This window comes from Doryrhamphus excisus, chromosome 1 (genome assembly GCF_030265055.1).
Source record: "Doryrhamphus excisus isolate RoL2022-K1 chromosome 1, RoL_Dexc_1.0, whole genome shotgun sequence".
Lineage (NCBI taxonomy): Eukaryota > Metazoa > Chordata > Actinopteri > Syngnathiformes > Syngnathidae > Doryrhamphus > Doryrhamphus excisus.
In genome coordinates, this window is record NC_080466.1 from 44,627,398 (window position 1) to 44,642,365 (window position 14,968).

Genomic DNA, 14,968 nt, shown 5'->3' on the forward strand with positions numbered 1-14,968 from the left:
AATGCAGGTCAAGTCACATCTGAAGTCATAGCATTGACAAGTCTCAAGTCTTTAATTCCAACACTCAAGTCAAGTCTCCAGTAAATACGTGTCAGTCTAAGACAAGTCCGAAGTCTTGGGCTTGAAATGTTCAAGTGCTTACAAGTCATAAGCACTGTTATTCATTCATTCATTTTCTACCGCTTATCCTCACGAGTGTCGTGGGGGTGCTGGAGCCTATCCCAGCTGTTTTGGGGGAGAGGCGTGGTACACCCTGGACTGGTGGCCAGCCAATCACAGGACACATATAGACAAACAACCATTCCCACCCACATTCATACCTATAGCCTAGCATGTTTTTTGAATGTGGGAGGAAACCGAAGTCCCCGGAGAAAACCCACGCATGCACGGGGAGAACATGCAAACTCCACACAGAGATGGCCGAGTGTGGGATTTAACTCGGGTCTCCTAGCTGGGAGGTCTGCGCGCTAGACCGCCGTGCAGCCCCAAGCACTTATATGTTTACCAAATAAAATACAATATATTTCAATTAAAGGCCAATGAAAATGCAATATTCCTTGGTAGCATGTTGACAAATCCCTGTAATCCATCCAGTAGTCTGGCGCTCACAGAAATGGAAGCCACACCTTCGTTTTGTCTTCTTAAACCTGCTTAGACATTAATAGATGAATTCAATGGTGCAGAACGGTTGGTGTCCTCCTGAAAATGACATATCAATCAATTTGTTGAATGCTTGGAATGGGGACAATTTTTATTTAACACACTCACTGATAGGCAAGGTGTCGAAGTAGTCCGCTTCGGGGGCCTTAGGATCTCATCTCTGTTATGCCATGTCTCCCTACTGTGTGTGATTGTGTGTCTGTGTGTGCGTGTGTAGGTCTAGTATGGAGGGTGGGAAGGAGGGGCTTTCTTTTGTTCCATTGTTTTTTCCTTTTAATTGTGGAAATTGTTTTAATTATGTAAAGCACTTTGTGTTGCATTTCTTTGCAGGAAAAGTGCTATACAAATAAAGTTGATTTTGATTTGATTTGCGGACAATGTGGTGGCAGCATGTAGGCCACGCAGTCAGGAGATCGGGAAGACCTGGGTTTGATTCTCCGCCAGGTCATCTGTGTGTGGAGTTGTTCTCAATTTATCGGTCACTCTATGTTCCCACCCTCACCTATGGTCATGAGCTTTGGGTTGTGACCGATACACAGTTCGCGGATACAAGCGAAATGGATGGATGGACTCACTGAAAATCTCAAGTATTTTCAAGTCATTAGACTAAAATCTGAGTCAAGTCCTGGCTCATTGATGAGGTCTCCACTTTGGTAAATACAACATAAATGTCAGATGAAACACATGATACACTACTTGTGATATCTCAGTGTCTAATGTGCTGATTATTATTATAATAGAAAATACTGACAGCACCAAGGAGACCTTCCTCATTTCTTTATTTCCATAAAATGCATATAAGGTGTAAGCGTGGTTTTTCAGTCCGTTTGAGGTGGAGATCCGTGGACAAAAAAAAGGCAGAAGACAAAATAAATTGTGTGGTCATTTGAAAGACAATGCAGTTCTCTTCCTGGTCCACTTCAGGTGTGATGGTGCCCCCGGGAGTACAAGTACTCAAAGTAGATACTGATAGTGACAGTGGACAATTGCATGGGCTAAAAATACAGAGGAAGAAGGCACAATGTAAACACAAAAGGCTGAAATAAAATGAAATGCTCTTTTTTATTTTTAAATCAGGAAAAAGCTAAAAGAAACCAACACAAGCCTTTTTACAAAATAAAAAAATGGCATCCTGGTCCCTGGCATCCTGTGATTTTTCTGTATGGTTTGGACAAAGGTCTGTAAAAGTCTGTAAAGGTTTGGACAGCACTGCTCTACTGCAAATATTGATCATATCCACATATGAAAGAAAAAAAGACACTTAAACAAAGAATAAAACGCACATGGTACAAATAAATTGTGAAAAAAGCTTAGCAGTTTAGCACTGAATAAAAATTGCATTTGAGTGTCAGATTTTTTTTTTACTAATATTTTTCCTGCACATTTACAATCTCTGTGTTGAAAAATTATAAATGTAGATGCTTACCGACACAAACATAATATTTTATAATTTTAAAAAAGCATCCTTCTGTGCAACAATGTGGCAGAATCCCAGCATATGACACTGATATGTTGTGGATGTATTCAAACTCTTACATGAAAATGTCAACAGCTCTGAGGAGGCTCAAATCAAGGTGACACTAATCAAATGTGACGACAGGCCACATGCTATGGGGCACCGGAACAGCTGCTCATTAGCTAACTTTATCGGTGTGGAATGAAGCAGTGGTGGCGGAGGTAATGAAGAAGTACTTCTTATAGTTCTCCAGATGTGTCAGTTGATAATGTCTCATCTGAGTTACCGGATGTGCAGCTTTCACTCATCAGGACTCATCAATCCAGGGGACAGGAGGTGACTTAATTTGGATAGCTTTATGTACCACCGAGATCCAGAGATGTTTGATTTAATTTTTGCAAAACATCTCACTGCCAAAGTCACAAGAAGTCTCTAGATCCCAGCTAATTGCAAGCTTTTTTTTAACCCCTTCAAGGACTCTATAGTTCATCGTGCATGATGCGATGTCGCCATTTGGGATGCTGTGTGACATAATCTGCTGCCTCCAACACAAGGCGCATGAACTCATCCACGTCAAAGGAGTAGTTGGTGAACTTGGGATGGTCTCCAAGGGTAGGGTGGTGACCCTACGGAAGATATTGGGCATTCATTAGGGAGGGAGGAGATTCATTCAGTCATTGTGAGTTTTTATGAAGTCACGCTGACCCTCAGTGAATGGGAACTTGCTTAGATGGGTAATTACATGTACAGAAATCCCTCGTGAACTGCTGTTAATTGGTTCCAGACCCAACCAAGATAAGTGAATTTCCGCAAAATCTTCTGTATAAATGGAAAGTTGGAGTATAGAAAACCTTTTTACATGCTTCAAGGTATGCCTTTGAACATTATTAGAGCCCACTAAATAGCCCTATAGTCACCTTCACCTTTACTTCATGTAGCCCGTTTTGTACTTGAAAATACTTCATTTAGGGAAAAAAATATGTACAACTTTCTTCTGAGTGTAACACCACAAAAGAGCAAAAGCATTCCTTTCTGTACATGGCCCCTCCTTTAGAGGACACATACTTTGGATCTTGCACCAAATTGTCAAGACTAGAGCCGTCCTATCTAGTCAGACTAGTGTTTGTCTCACCTAGTCGTGAGTTACATGAAAACAGAGGCAAAACATCTTCTAACACAACCTGAACAGTCCAGTTGAAATCGATTTAGTGCCCTGAGAATACAATGACCTGGATGAATGAGAATATTCACAGAAATACTACATACCCTGTCTCATTGTCAGCGTCTTTGAATGCATTATATTTGTATTTGCTAGGAGACCCAAATTCGATTCCAACCGCGGCCATCTCTGTGTGGAGTTTGCTTGTTCTCCCCGTCCAGGCGTGGCTTTTCTCAGGGTACTCTGCCCCCCCATTCCAAAAACATGTTCGCTTGATTGGCCACTCCAAATTGTCCATAGGTATGAATGTGGGTGGGAATGGTTGTTTGTCTATATGTGCCCTGGGATTGGCTGGCCACCACTCCAGGGTGTACCCCGCCAGCTGGGATAACACGCCCGCGACTCACTTCACTTCAATTTGTAACCTTGTGCTTGGGACCTGCCGCCATGCTTTCCGACTTCTTGCTTGCTTTGAAGTGCGTTATTACATGGGAAAGATGCATGCTGAGCTCCTATAACATGCACTTCTGCCACCTTGTGGCCGTTTTTACAACTTTAAGCTGCACTAAACATGGTCACTTCTATTGTGCACTTGTGTCATCGCGTCTTTTTACCTCTCGTGCAAAAAAACTTAAAAGACGTATAAATAAGTCTTTGGGATTCAGTTTGAAAAACATAAAAATAGATCGGTGGTAGCAAATAATGGGTTAATATATTTATGAAAAAGAAGCAGAGCACAAAGACGTTAAAGCAGTTAATGGTCTTGGAGTTCTTTTTACCTTGTCCTGTGGGAATACTTTATCCATTTTCTGCCAAGTCACATAGCGAATTCCACGCAGCCGTGCCAAATCTCGATAGCAGCTCTCATCCTCACAGTTATACCTGAGAGGGACAGATGCACAACTTTTCTATATTGCTGTCCTCAGTCTGCCTGTATTTCACTCTTATTTGCTAAATATTGCTACTGAATGCACACAGTTTTTGAATCGCCCACTAAAAAGCAAAAACACTCCCATACATATACTCAATCACGCTACCTCGCTGGGGAAGCCAGGTGTGAGGAGTACGTGGTTAATTGGGTATTATTTCACAGCCACATACTGAGCAGCTGAGAGAAGCTTTGAGCAGAGCTTGCTGCCGAGCCCATCGCTCAGCTTCAGCTTGCTCCACCCCCCTTTGTCTCTTTGTATCTGTCACACTCACAGGCAAACATGATGTCACTTACAGCTCAAAAACCACAGCCCAGTCGGGTAGAAAGAGGAGGTGTGTAAGTCCTGCACCATGCATTCCGATGAAGATGTCAGAGTTGTGGGTGATCCTCAACTGCTCCAGGAAGGGAATATCCCTAAAAGACCCACAGACAACCACACCTGTTATGTTTCCCAAGCCAGCGATCTCACTAATGAAGAATTTCAACACAACCTCCCAAAAGCTCACTCACTTGTGTTTGTAGTCGACCACGTTGACATCCAGCAGCAGCATTGTTTTAAGACCATTTATGAGCTGCAATGACAGCACAGGATATTTCATTAAGAAAACAAATATGAGCGGTTAAGTTAGGTCAGATACTTGTTGACCGGCACCAAAATTAGAAAGAAATGGGGATGGTGGAAATGGGTAACTGAGGCAGGCTTGTATTGCATAAAGAAAAAAGGTGCTGATTGGAGATGGGAAAAGGAGGACAAGTAGGAGAGAGAATAAGGCAACAAGAGAACAGGTGGAAGGAAGAAAAATACTGGAAAAAGGCTTTGCTGTATGTAGGAAGTGTCTCACGAAAACACAGATGACAAAATAAACAAGCACAGTCAGCTCGATCGCCGCAACCCTTGCTAGGAACCTAGTAAGAGGAATGTAGATTTTTCTATTCAAATGCTAAATGTTGTGTTGTTCAATCAAGAAACGTAAGTTTACTTGAATTATTTCATTGTCAACATAGTCCTCATGGTGCTCAATGTTATCCAGGTCACTCTGTCTCTTTCCAATGGTTATGTCACTACCACTAACCACACTAAATATTTCATTTTCTAATTCCTCTACTTAGTAGATTTGATCTACTTGCCACACATGACATGTTGTGTTTTCTGAATGACATAAAAATAGTGTCACTGTTTGTCTAAATAAACTGAAGTAAAATCATGTTTAGAGTTACGAAGAGCTGAAATAGTGCAATTGTGTACGATTGCTGTTTGTACTCTGGTTAAATTATACTATAAAATATAATTATAAAGTTTTACAAATCATATCAGATCATATCGTATCCTCAGATTCCCAGCCCTACGATGAAACCTTATGAAACTTAGCAGGTGAGTCGATATTACAAATAAATAAATAACTATTAAAAAAGCATTTTGTTAGTGATATCAAATAAGCTCATGATACAATTCATGCTACATTTATCACCACAATGCTTTCAATATAAGTTACTTTGAACAAGATCATAAATTAACTTTTCAGTTTGTAAGTGCACTTTCATTTTGTTTGGAATTTTGCCCATCATCCACAAACCTTATGTGAAACATGAACACATATTTCTTTCCCTTCTCTGTACATTTTAAAAAGGGAAAACTACTTAGTATGAGCTAGCTAACAATGCACGTCATTGAGACGTACCTATTTCAACTATGAAGCCCTCTAAAAAAAACCTCTAACGACGTTTTATCATTTGAAAGCCATACTGTGATCATGCACTAACAAGCACATTGATAATACTTACGGTATCTTGCCGTATTTTGATGATGTAAAACATTACGGAAAATTCTATCTTAGGTGCATTGATTTTGATTTCACACACTAGACCAGGAGCTTATGCTACTTCCGTCAACAGCAGCAGCATACAGTAGATACTGCGACAACACTTACGATGTCAGCTCTCCTTGGGATGGCTATGTCTTCCAGCACAAGACGTCTGCTCCAGTCCTCAGGTTAAAAATGCTGACAGCAACAATTTTAGCGTCAAAATACGTATTTCCCATGACATCCATTGTTAGCTAGCTCATATTAACTAATTGAAGGGTAAAGGTAAAAAGGTAAAAGGTAAAGAAAATATGTGAGGATACATGAGGGTTGTGAATTAAGGGCAAAATTCCAAAAAAGTGCAGTTCCCCTTTAAAGAAGGAAGGAAGAAGCATACTCACCTCCACTTGGTTTGATATCCTTCTGTATTCTGTGCTGCGTGCCAGCAAGGTGACACGAACATGTCCTGGCTAAAGAAAATACATTTAATTCTGGATGGGAAGTGTTAAAAACACTGTGGTCATTTAAAATAATGCAAACATTGTCATTCAAAATGTAAACCTCTAAAAAAAAGTTTTTAAAATACTTTTTCAGACTGCATATTTCCTTGTTTCCACTATCACTGTGTCACTACAAAGGAGAACGTAAGTACCCTTAAAAACACAGATGCCTTCAAAGGCTGAACCCATTTTTTCAATAAAACATCCAGTTTTGATATTACCATTTCCAAAGGTTATACCTTGAAAAAGAAATAGAGATAAAGTAATACTATAAATGAGGAAATCATCAGTATTACTCAAAGTTTGTGATGGGAGTAAATTCAGTAATCTAATTTGCATATTATGACATCACAGCAGAATAAAAATATAACTGAGAGCAAATATTCCCTGATTGGGAATCAAACCTAGCCACTAGACGACCAGGGAGATAACGTGACCTTTAAACATATTATTTTGCACCAGTCGCCTTTTAGGGCCATGTCAGAAATGTGTTCAGAAGTTAGTCTTGAGTTAGTCTCACATACACAATGGGGTAATGGCCACAGGTTTGTAACATACATTTTCGGTGTAGGCAGGGTGACGCGTCTATGACAAGGATGATAGAGGCCAAAGAGTCTTTTACTGAAACCTGAATCTGCAACACAGCAAAGACCCAAAGTATGTTGATATCTGAGGAACATGGTGTTCACAGGGGAGTTCTCGTCCTGGGAAGGACATGGTCTCACCAAGGAAAAATCTCTTGAAACAAGGGACAATAACAGAAAGCAGCCATTACCTGACCGTGAATCTAACCTGGGCCGCGGTGGTGAAAGCCCCAAATCCTTGCCACAAGACCACAAGACCACCAGGGAGACAAGATGACCACCAAACACATTTTGTTTTTGCCCAAGTACTTTGAAGTTGAAGAAGGCACCAGTCGCCTAATGTCAATGTGAGGAATGTGTTCAGCAGTCAGTATCTACGAGTAGCAATTGAACATACTGCACACCATTACTTGTAATGTGAATCCTCTGTGCAGTTGGGGCGACTCGTCTACACCTAGGCAGACAGGACCCACAGAATTTTGTACTGAAAGCGGCATGTGCAAATAAGGCTCAAAGTATGTTGATCGCTGAGGAACACGGTGTTCACATACTCATTCTAGTTTGTACTAGTTCTCATACTGGGAAGGACATTATCTCATTAAGAAGAAAATATCTTAAAATAAGGGACAATAACAGACACCATGACCTAACTATGTTGGAAGGTGTCACTTTTTTGTTTTTTCTTTTGGCTTTTTACGGATTATGGGGTCGCCACAGCGGATCTTTTATGTTGGAATGTGTCACCATACCCAAATATTGTTGTTGGTAACTGCAGATCAGATGCGTGTAGAAATGTTTGAACCTGTGTTCACCACCCAAATTTGTAACCACCCTGTCGGGTTTGTCTTACCTTAGGTCCATACTGCAGTACATTAAGCCGATGGAGGACATGTTGGGAGAATGCCCGAAATATCCCTTCACTGTAGCAATCTGAGATCTACCATCAAAAATACATCAGATCAATTATTTTCATTCGCAAGTGTGAATGTCTTTTTTTTCTACGCAGCACATGTCCTATGATTGACTAGTGAGTGTATTGTGTTCTGCGTCCTGATTGGCTAAGGGAGAATTTGCGTGTTGTGTCTGTGTCCTGATTGGCTCAGGTACAACCTGTGTGTTGCGTCTGCATCCTGATTGGATAAGGGACTGTAGACTATTGTCAATCAATCTCCTCTGTGCAGTACATAATGAGGAAGGTAGGAGGAGGAAAACAAGGGAAAATACAAGACAGGAGACAGGAGATATGTTTTAACAAGGATACACAAACACTACAGTACAGTGGAATGGTGTCAGGATGACAAAGTGGATGACAAAGAGGCACGGTCAGGAGTGAAATACGCATGAGTCACCTAATAATTTCTCGTGTCAAACCTCTTAGGTAAATCATTGAAATTCAAAGATGATTGAAGTGAGTATTTAAACTAGCAATGTCAGAAAATATTAATACCTGTCTGAGAAAAGTATTTGAAGTGTATGGTGAGGGGCTTTACAGCCTTAAAACGTATCTAATAATTGTAAAAACATTATGTTGGCTACTTTGCGGATTTTATTTATTAGGGAACACTGTAATGCGTACTGTTGCACTACTGCTGGGTTTGTTTACACCATATTGCACAGCTCTTAAGTCCAGGCTACGGGAAGATTGCACTGATCAACTTACGAGTGGCGTGTTGTAGAACAGGCCATATCTCATTCTTGGGAGGAGGGAGAAAAAGGCGTCTTTAAAACATACCTACGACAAACCATGACATTGGTAAAGAACAACTGCTACTATGTCAGCATTCAGTATAGCGTAGCGATGAGTTTAAGCAATCATTCTGAAGATTTATGTTACCCAAATACCAGCGTCCACAAACAATCCTGGTAAAAGCCTCCAATGACCTCCAATGCAACCAGTAATAAACAAGGAATTCCAGCAAAGGTGGTGTTTCACTTACTCTTTTTGAATCATAGGTCTTCAGGTGAATAATATCGTACTCTGAGAAGGCCTTCCAGGTTTCACTGAACAAATCCCCATATTCATAAAAGCTCTAGCAAAATACATAGAACAAAAAGAAAATGTTGAATAGACATTGGCTGGGCTTCTGTATTTTAGCAGTAGAAATACATAAACATATATTATGGCTGGGAATCTCAGGATATCGCACAATACAATTTGCAATACTTGGCTCACCATGACAATAAAAATGGGTGGCCATTTTGCAGCATATTTTTACCAGAATACAGCCAGAAATGGTGCAAAAATGAGACTATTTTAATGCAACATATCTGTAATGCAGGATTTTATTTTATGTGTCTATTAAGTGACTCTTATATAGTCATTCGGAAAACACAACATCGCATGTCTCGGAGCAGAAGCATAAATAAAAAAAGAAATCAATGTTTTGTGTAGCATAGTAGTAGTGATGTTATCACCGGGAAGAGACGGACAACCTAACCCGGATAAGGTTGAGCAGCACAACAGTGTTGACATTTAACGACATAAAGTAAATTCCATTCAATAAAGATCCATGTCTGTGCTGCCCGTGTGTTTATTATTTTTGTGAGATACTTCTTAAGTCAGCATTGTCTCATCCATGCTATAAAAACCCAAAGTGTGTCCACATTTTTTATTTCAACTATGCTGGTGCAATTAACTTCACCACCACATTCTGCCACAGGGCTTTTTTTGGCTTGTTCTGCTTCCTTCGTCCTTATATGTACTCACTGTGTCCCACATGATTATGTTGACATCAGAGCTGAAGGAGTTGTTAATGTGCTGGGATATGTAGAGGTTCACAAAATCGCAGAAATGGTGGTACATGTTCACACCTGGTGAACAAAAAGAGCATTACTATTCATTTCACATGGCAATGGGAACGGTGATTATGCATACAAATGTCAAAAATTACTTATTGAGAGGAATTATCTTACTACACACTGAAACCATAGAAGCAAGTGATAGCAACATTTGACTTTAAACAAGCTAGCGTTCATGCAAATCTACAGACACTGTTTCTTTTAATGGCAGCTGTCAATACAAGTGTATGATTATTTTATTGTTTTACATGACCATGACCAATAACCTTTTTTACTAATATGACACCATGAGCTATTTACAATTTTGACATTTGCAACTGGTTAGCAAGTAGGCCACACAGTCACACAATCAGGTGATGGGAAGACCTGGGTTCGATTCTTCGCTTGGGCATCTCTGTGTGGAGTTTGCATGTTCTCCCCATGTGTGTGTGGGTTTTGTCCGGGTACTCAGCTTTCCTCCCACACTCCAAGAACATGAATGCTAGGTTAATTGGCGACTCCAAATTGTCCAATATGTGAGTGTGAATGGTTGTTTGTCTATATGTACCCTGCCATTGGCTGGTGACCAGACCAGAATGTTCACCACCTCTCACCTGAACACAGCTGGGATAGGCTCCGGCATAACCCCACCCTGGTGGGGATAAGCGGCATAGAAAATGGACGGATAGACATTTGCAACTGAATTGTGTGTGTGCATGCGGTAAAATTTCCCCTGAATTGCTGTGCAGGTATATTTCAGTGGGAGAGATGCAGGTCGAGTTCTAAATTCACTTCTGCCACCTTGTGGTTGTTTCATTCAATCTTAAAACTGCATCAAACATGATCTCTTGTACTGTTGAGTTGCACCATCACCTCTTAAACATAAAAATACATCTTTGGGAGTGAGCAGTTGGGCTGCAAAAAAAAACATATGAATACGTCTTTGGGAGCAAGCGGTAGAGTTGAAAAAAAAAAGTATAAATACATATTTGGTAGCAAATTAGTGAAATGGGTTCAGAGTGAAGCAAAAAAGATACTTGTCTCCGATTCTTACCAGCATCCAGCTTCATGAAAACAGTAGGTTTTTCAATGATGATGTCACATGAGTCAGAGTGTAAGGGATGGAAGTCCAACTCTGTGTATGTTTGAAGCTCTGCATACCTACAAAAGCACCAACACAAAAAAATATCAAAATTGTGAAATATGATACAGTGGAATTCACTGTACTGTGCAAGCCTAGGGTAGTAAATTATGCGGCAGTGTTAGCATCAGGTAGTTCTCTAATAAGGAGACTGAGAATGATGATTATGACAGATGACTATGGAGTTTAATCTATTAGATATTTAAAATGAAACATCAATAGCAACAAATAGCACAGCTATTTCATGTATCAACATCAAGGCAAGCACTTCCTACCAAACTGGTCAAAAGACACAGTGCTGGATAAAACGATTCTATCCCTGTACAGAGTTTATCAGGTCCAGTGCCATGGCCCAGGTGCCTAGCACATTATTGATTGCAAATACATTTTTTATGGTTTTTCTTCTCATTTGTTCGTGTGGAAGTACATGTGGTCAATCTCACCAAGACTGCAATGGGCTCTTGTGTTCCCCCGCTGCTGCAAGTGCTTGCTGCTTGAGTGTGCAGTGGCCACCAATCTCACCTTTCTGAATGAAGTCCTCCTTGTACCTGCAGCATAAGCACAAGTGAGCTGCAACAGATTTTAATCAGCGTGTTGTCGTTTTAGAACCTTTCATGACTTCTGCGTGGTTTTCGCAAGTCCAGGTAAAGGTTAGTTGCCTTGCAGAATCTCGCATGGCGACTGCACCTCAAAGAGGAGTCCCCCTGGAAAAATGGTACAACAGATATTTCATGAGAGCCATTACTATACTTTCTATTTATTTTTTCATATTGTGATTTTTTTCATCTAATAGTCCTGGCTGGGCCCTTTGTGGACTCTCTTCCTGTTCCTACCTGCTGTTTTTCCTGGTGACTTACTAACCTTGTGAGAACTAAGAAAATTAGCAGACTTACAGGCTTGGTCGCCTTGCAAATTGTTTTGAGCTCAGAGCGGCGCTCCTTCACATAGCCAAAATCAGCCTGCTTCCAGAAAAGCTCCTGTGCTGCCTCTAGCGAGTCGACCCTAACAGGACAGAAATGTACACAGCACAATGCCTCGATCCAAGAGGGTAAATGCAAACAAGCAGTACCATCCAGAGTCAGCTTTAGAACAGACAGGATAGCCGAAGCGCTTCTCGGAATCACAGTTCTTTTCGTAACCCCAACAGGAAGACAAATCCAGCAGAGCATCCTGTAGTAAAGACAAACGTGAATTTACTAGTTTGAGTAGAAAGCTGTATGGGTAAGCAGGAACTTGTTCAATCCCAGCCATTTTTCAAAATTCAACTCCTTCAGTACCGTACATTTTTGACAATGTTGACTGATTTTTCAAGGCACACAGAATATTGGGGTCGATGTCTATATAAACATGGAACCTACCAATTCATTTTCTACCGCTTATCCCCACGAGGGTCCGGGGGTGCTGGAGCCTATCCCAGCTGTCTTTGGGCTAGACGCGGGGTACACCCTGCAGCCACTCTGATCTTTCATCAGAAAAAAAAATGTTTCTACCTTTTCCCACTCTTTAAACATGGGTACGTTTCGGGAAAATATAATCTCCCAACAAAAAGGGAGCTAAACAGCCTTGTGTGAAAAGATACTCTTCAAGCATAACTTTTACTTGCAAATTTAACAATTCATTTGCAAATATAACACAATGAACTATCAACAATGTCCACATTTGGAACTAAACTGTCATATATCCTGTACTCAAATATTGTAAAATGTTCACATTCATTCATTCACTTCCTACCGCTTATCCTCACGAGGGTCGTGGGGGTGCTGGAACCTATCCCAGCTGTCTTTGGGTGAGAGGCGGGGTCCACCCTGGACTGGTGCCCAGCCAATCACAGGGCACAAATAGACAAACAACCATTCACACCCACATTCATACCTATGGACAATTTGGAGCGGCTAATTAACCTAGCATGTTTTTGGAATGTGGGAGGAAGCTGAAGTCCCCGGAGAGAACCCACGCATGGCCATGGGTGGAATCGAACCGGGGATCCTAGCTGTCTGGACTGCGCACTAACCACTTGTCCGCCGTGTAGCCCAAAACATTCACATTTTATTATTTATTTATTGGTAGACAGAGGAAGTCAACGTGCTATTGAAAATTGCTGAGACCCAGAGGAGTGATGTATGTCAATGTAACTTTGTTATGCATGTTGTAATTCAACTAAACCATTACCATTACTGGCCAAAATGTGTAATTAGAAATATAGTCTTACTTTAAAAGGACAGAGCGGGTCCAGTCTGCATTGCTTGACGACCTTCTTGTTGTTGTAGAGGTAGTAAGGTATGTGGTCTGGTGCCAGGGAAATGCTGCTGTAATTGAGCTGTGGTACTGACGGCTGTGGGTTGCTGCACTCACTGGTGACCACAGCATTAGAGAAGAAGATGTCCAACGCTACCAACAGCAGCATAGCCAGAATTACACTGGTTTTATCTGCCTGTCTTCACCAAAGCTTAAAAGCAAAGAGGGAGAAAGACCATGTAAGCTTGGGTGTGAGACTAACCCTAAACACCACCATTGAAAAACATGTGGGCATGTCAGGTTTGTGGGCACTAAATTCCAAGCGGCTCTAGAGTCCCACCTAAGAAAAAGTCTGTTACAGGAAATGTGGCACTGGTGAGCTCATTTCGACTGCTGGGAGTTGGGAGGGCAATCAAAAATAAACCACATAGAAGCACATAAAATGTGACATTGCTGTTACAGTGGCGGCCAATATTAATACAGTTAACTGAAGATAACTAGCCAATACAGTAGTAGTTTTTGCTTTTCCTTTATTTTGCTCAAATAATTTTGGAATTGTATTGTTTTGTTGGGATTGTTACATTGTGTTTTAGTTACACTAAAATCTTTGTCTGGTGTGTTATTCTATTTGTATTAATGATCAACAAATTAAATGGTAAATATCACAAAATTATTCAATGCTCTTAGAAAATGCAGTATCTGCGATACTGGAGTTATCGGACACAATTTGTGGTATCAGTTGTGGTATTGCCCATCTCTTTTATAAATAGAAGCACTGACTATTTTAGGGTTTAGTGTTGTAACATTATGGCATGTTAGTATCAAAACATTTTAAGGTTCATTTACAGGAGCAAACGTAAACAAAACAGTTGAACGGATACACTGTAGTGCTCGCTCGAAGCCAACAACTGCTATATTCATTCCTTCATTCATTTTCTACCGCTTATCCTCAAGAGGGTCGCGGGGATGCTGGAGCCTATCCCAGCTGCCTTCTGGCGAGAGGCGGGGTCCACCCTGGACTGGTCGCCAGCCACAATTGCGATATTAATTATGTTATTATCATATATTAACAATCAAGCAAAGGTTCCCCGCCAGATTAACAGTATTTTACCCCAAAATCCGAATCACACATCGCCATTTAAAGTGCCGATGTTTACTTGTGTCCAGCTAGTGTGAACTTTTAGCTAACATTCGCGAATATATACTTGTATATATATACTGTTTAGCTGCAGCAGTCTGGATTAAATATGTTCCAGTAACACGAGGAAGTACATGTTCCGTGCATTTTTGGAATGTTTACAGCTCACAGCAGATCACTAACAAAGCTACGCGGCTAATGACATGCACCATTGTGGCGAAAAACTGCACAAAAAAAAAGCAAATAACGCATGCCGAATAAACAAGTGTTGGATGCACAAAGCTCACAAACTGTCATCGATACGCAGTTGAAACAAGTTTCACGCTTACCCGAGGGCGCGATTTAAACCTTCACGACGGCGAACCGCTGCTGGCGGCGCCGGTAGACGCCATGACACCGGAAACCGGCGTGTTGTGAATGTTATATGACCACAGGTGGCGCCAGATTCCATTGTCTCGTTCAGTTTTGAAGGTTTCAGAATATAAATAAGCGTCCTTTGAGAATCCGCGGTGTCAAAGTGCGGCCCCGGGGCCAATTGTGTAGAGTGGAAGTTTTCTTTATTGGACCTCAGCACATTATTAAAA

General features: G+C 41.0%; 1 protein-coding gene across 1 annotated transcript; it reads right to left on the reverse strand.

Annotated features, from left to right (window-relative positions):
- Window positions 1-1,435: 1,435 nt before the first annotated feature.
- On the reverse strand, window positions 1,436-14,819 carry eogt (EGF domain-specific O-linked N-acetylglucosamine (GlcNAc) transferase). Its single transcript, XM_058091169.1, has 16 exons — window positions 14,714-14,819; window positions 13,221-13,457; window positions 12,081-12,181; window positions 11,905-12,013; window positions 11,621-11,715; window positions 11,455-11,559; window positions 10,925-11,031; window positions 9,800-9,903; window positions 9,030-9,122; window positions 8,753-8,824; window positions 7,943-8,029; window positions 6,410-6,478; window positions 4,717-4,778; window positions 4,501-4,620; window positions 4,055-4,157; window positions 1,436-2,742 (listed from the first exon to the last, which is right to left on the reverse strand). Exons 2-16 carry the CDS (start codon window positions 13,413-13,415, stop codon window positions 2,596-2,598), a joined length of 1,569 nt encoding a protein of 522 aa, XP_057947152.1. The 5' UTR covers window positions 13,416-13,457; window positions 14,714-14,819; the 3' UTR covers window positions 1,436-2,595.
- Between the last annotated feature and the right edge of the window lie 149 nt (window positions 14,820-14,968).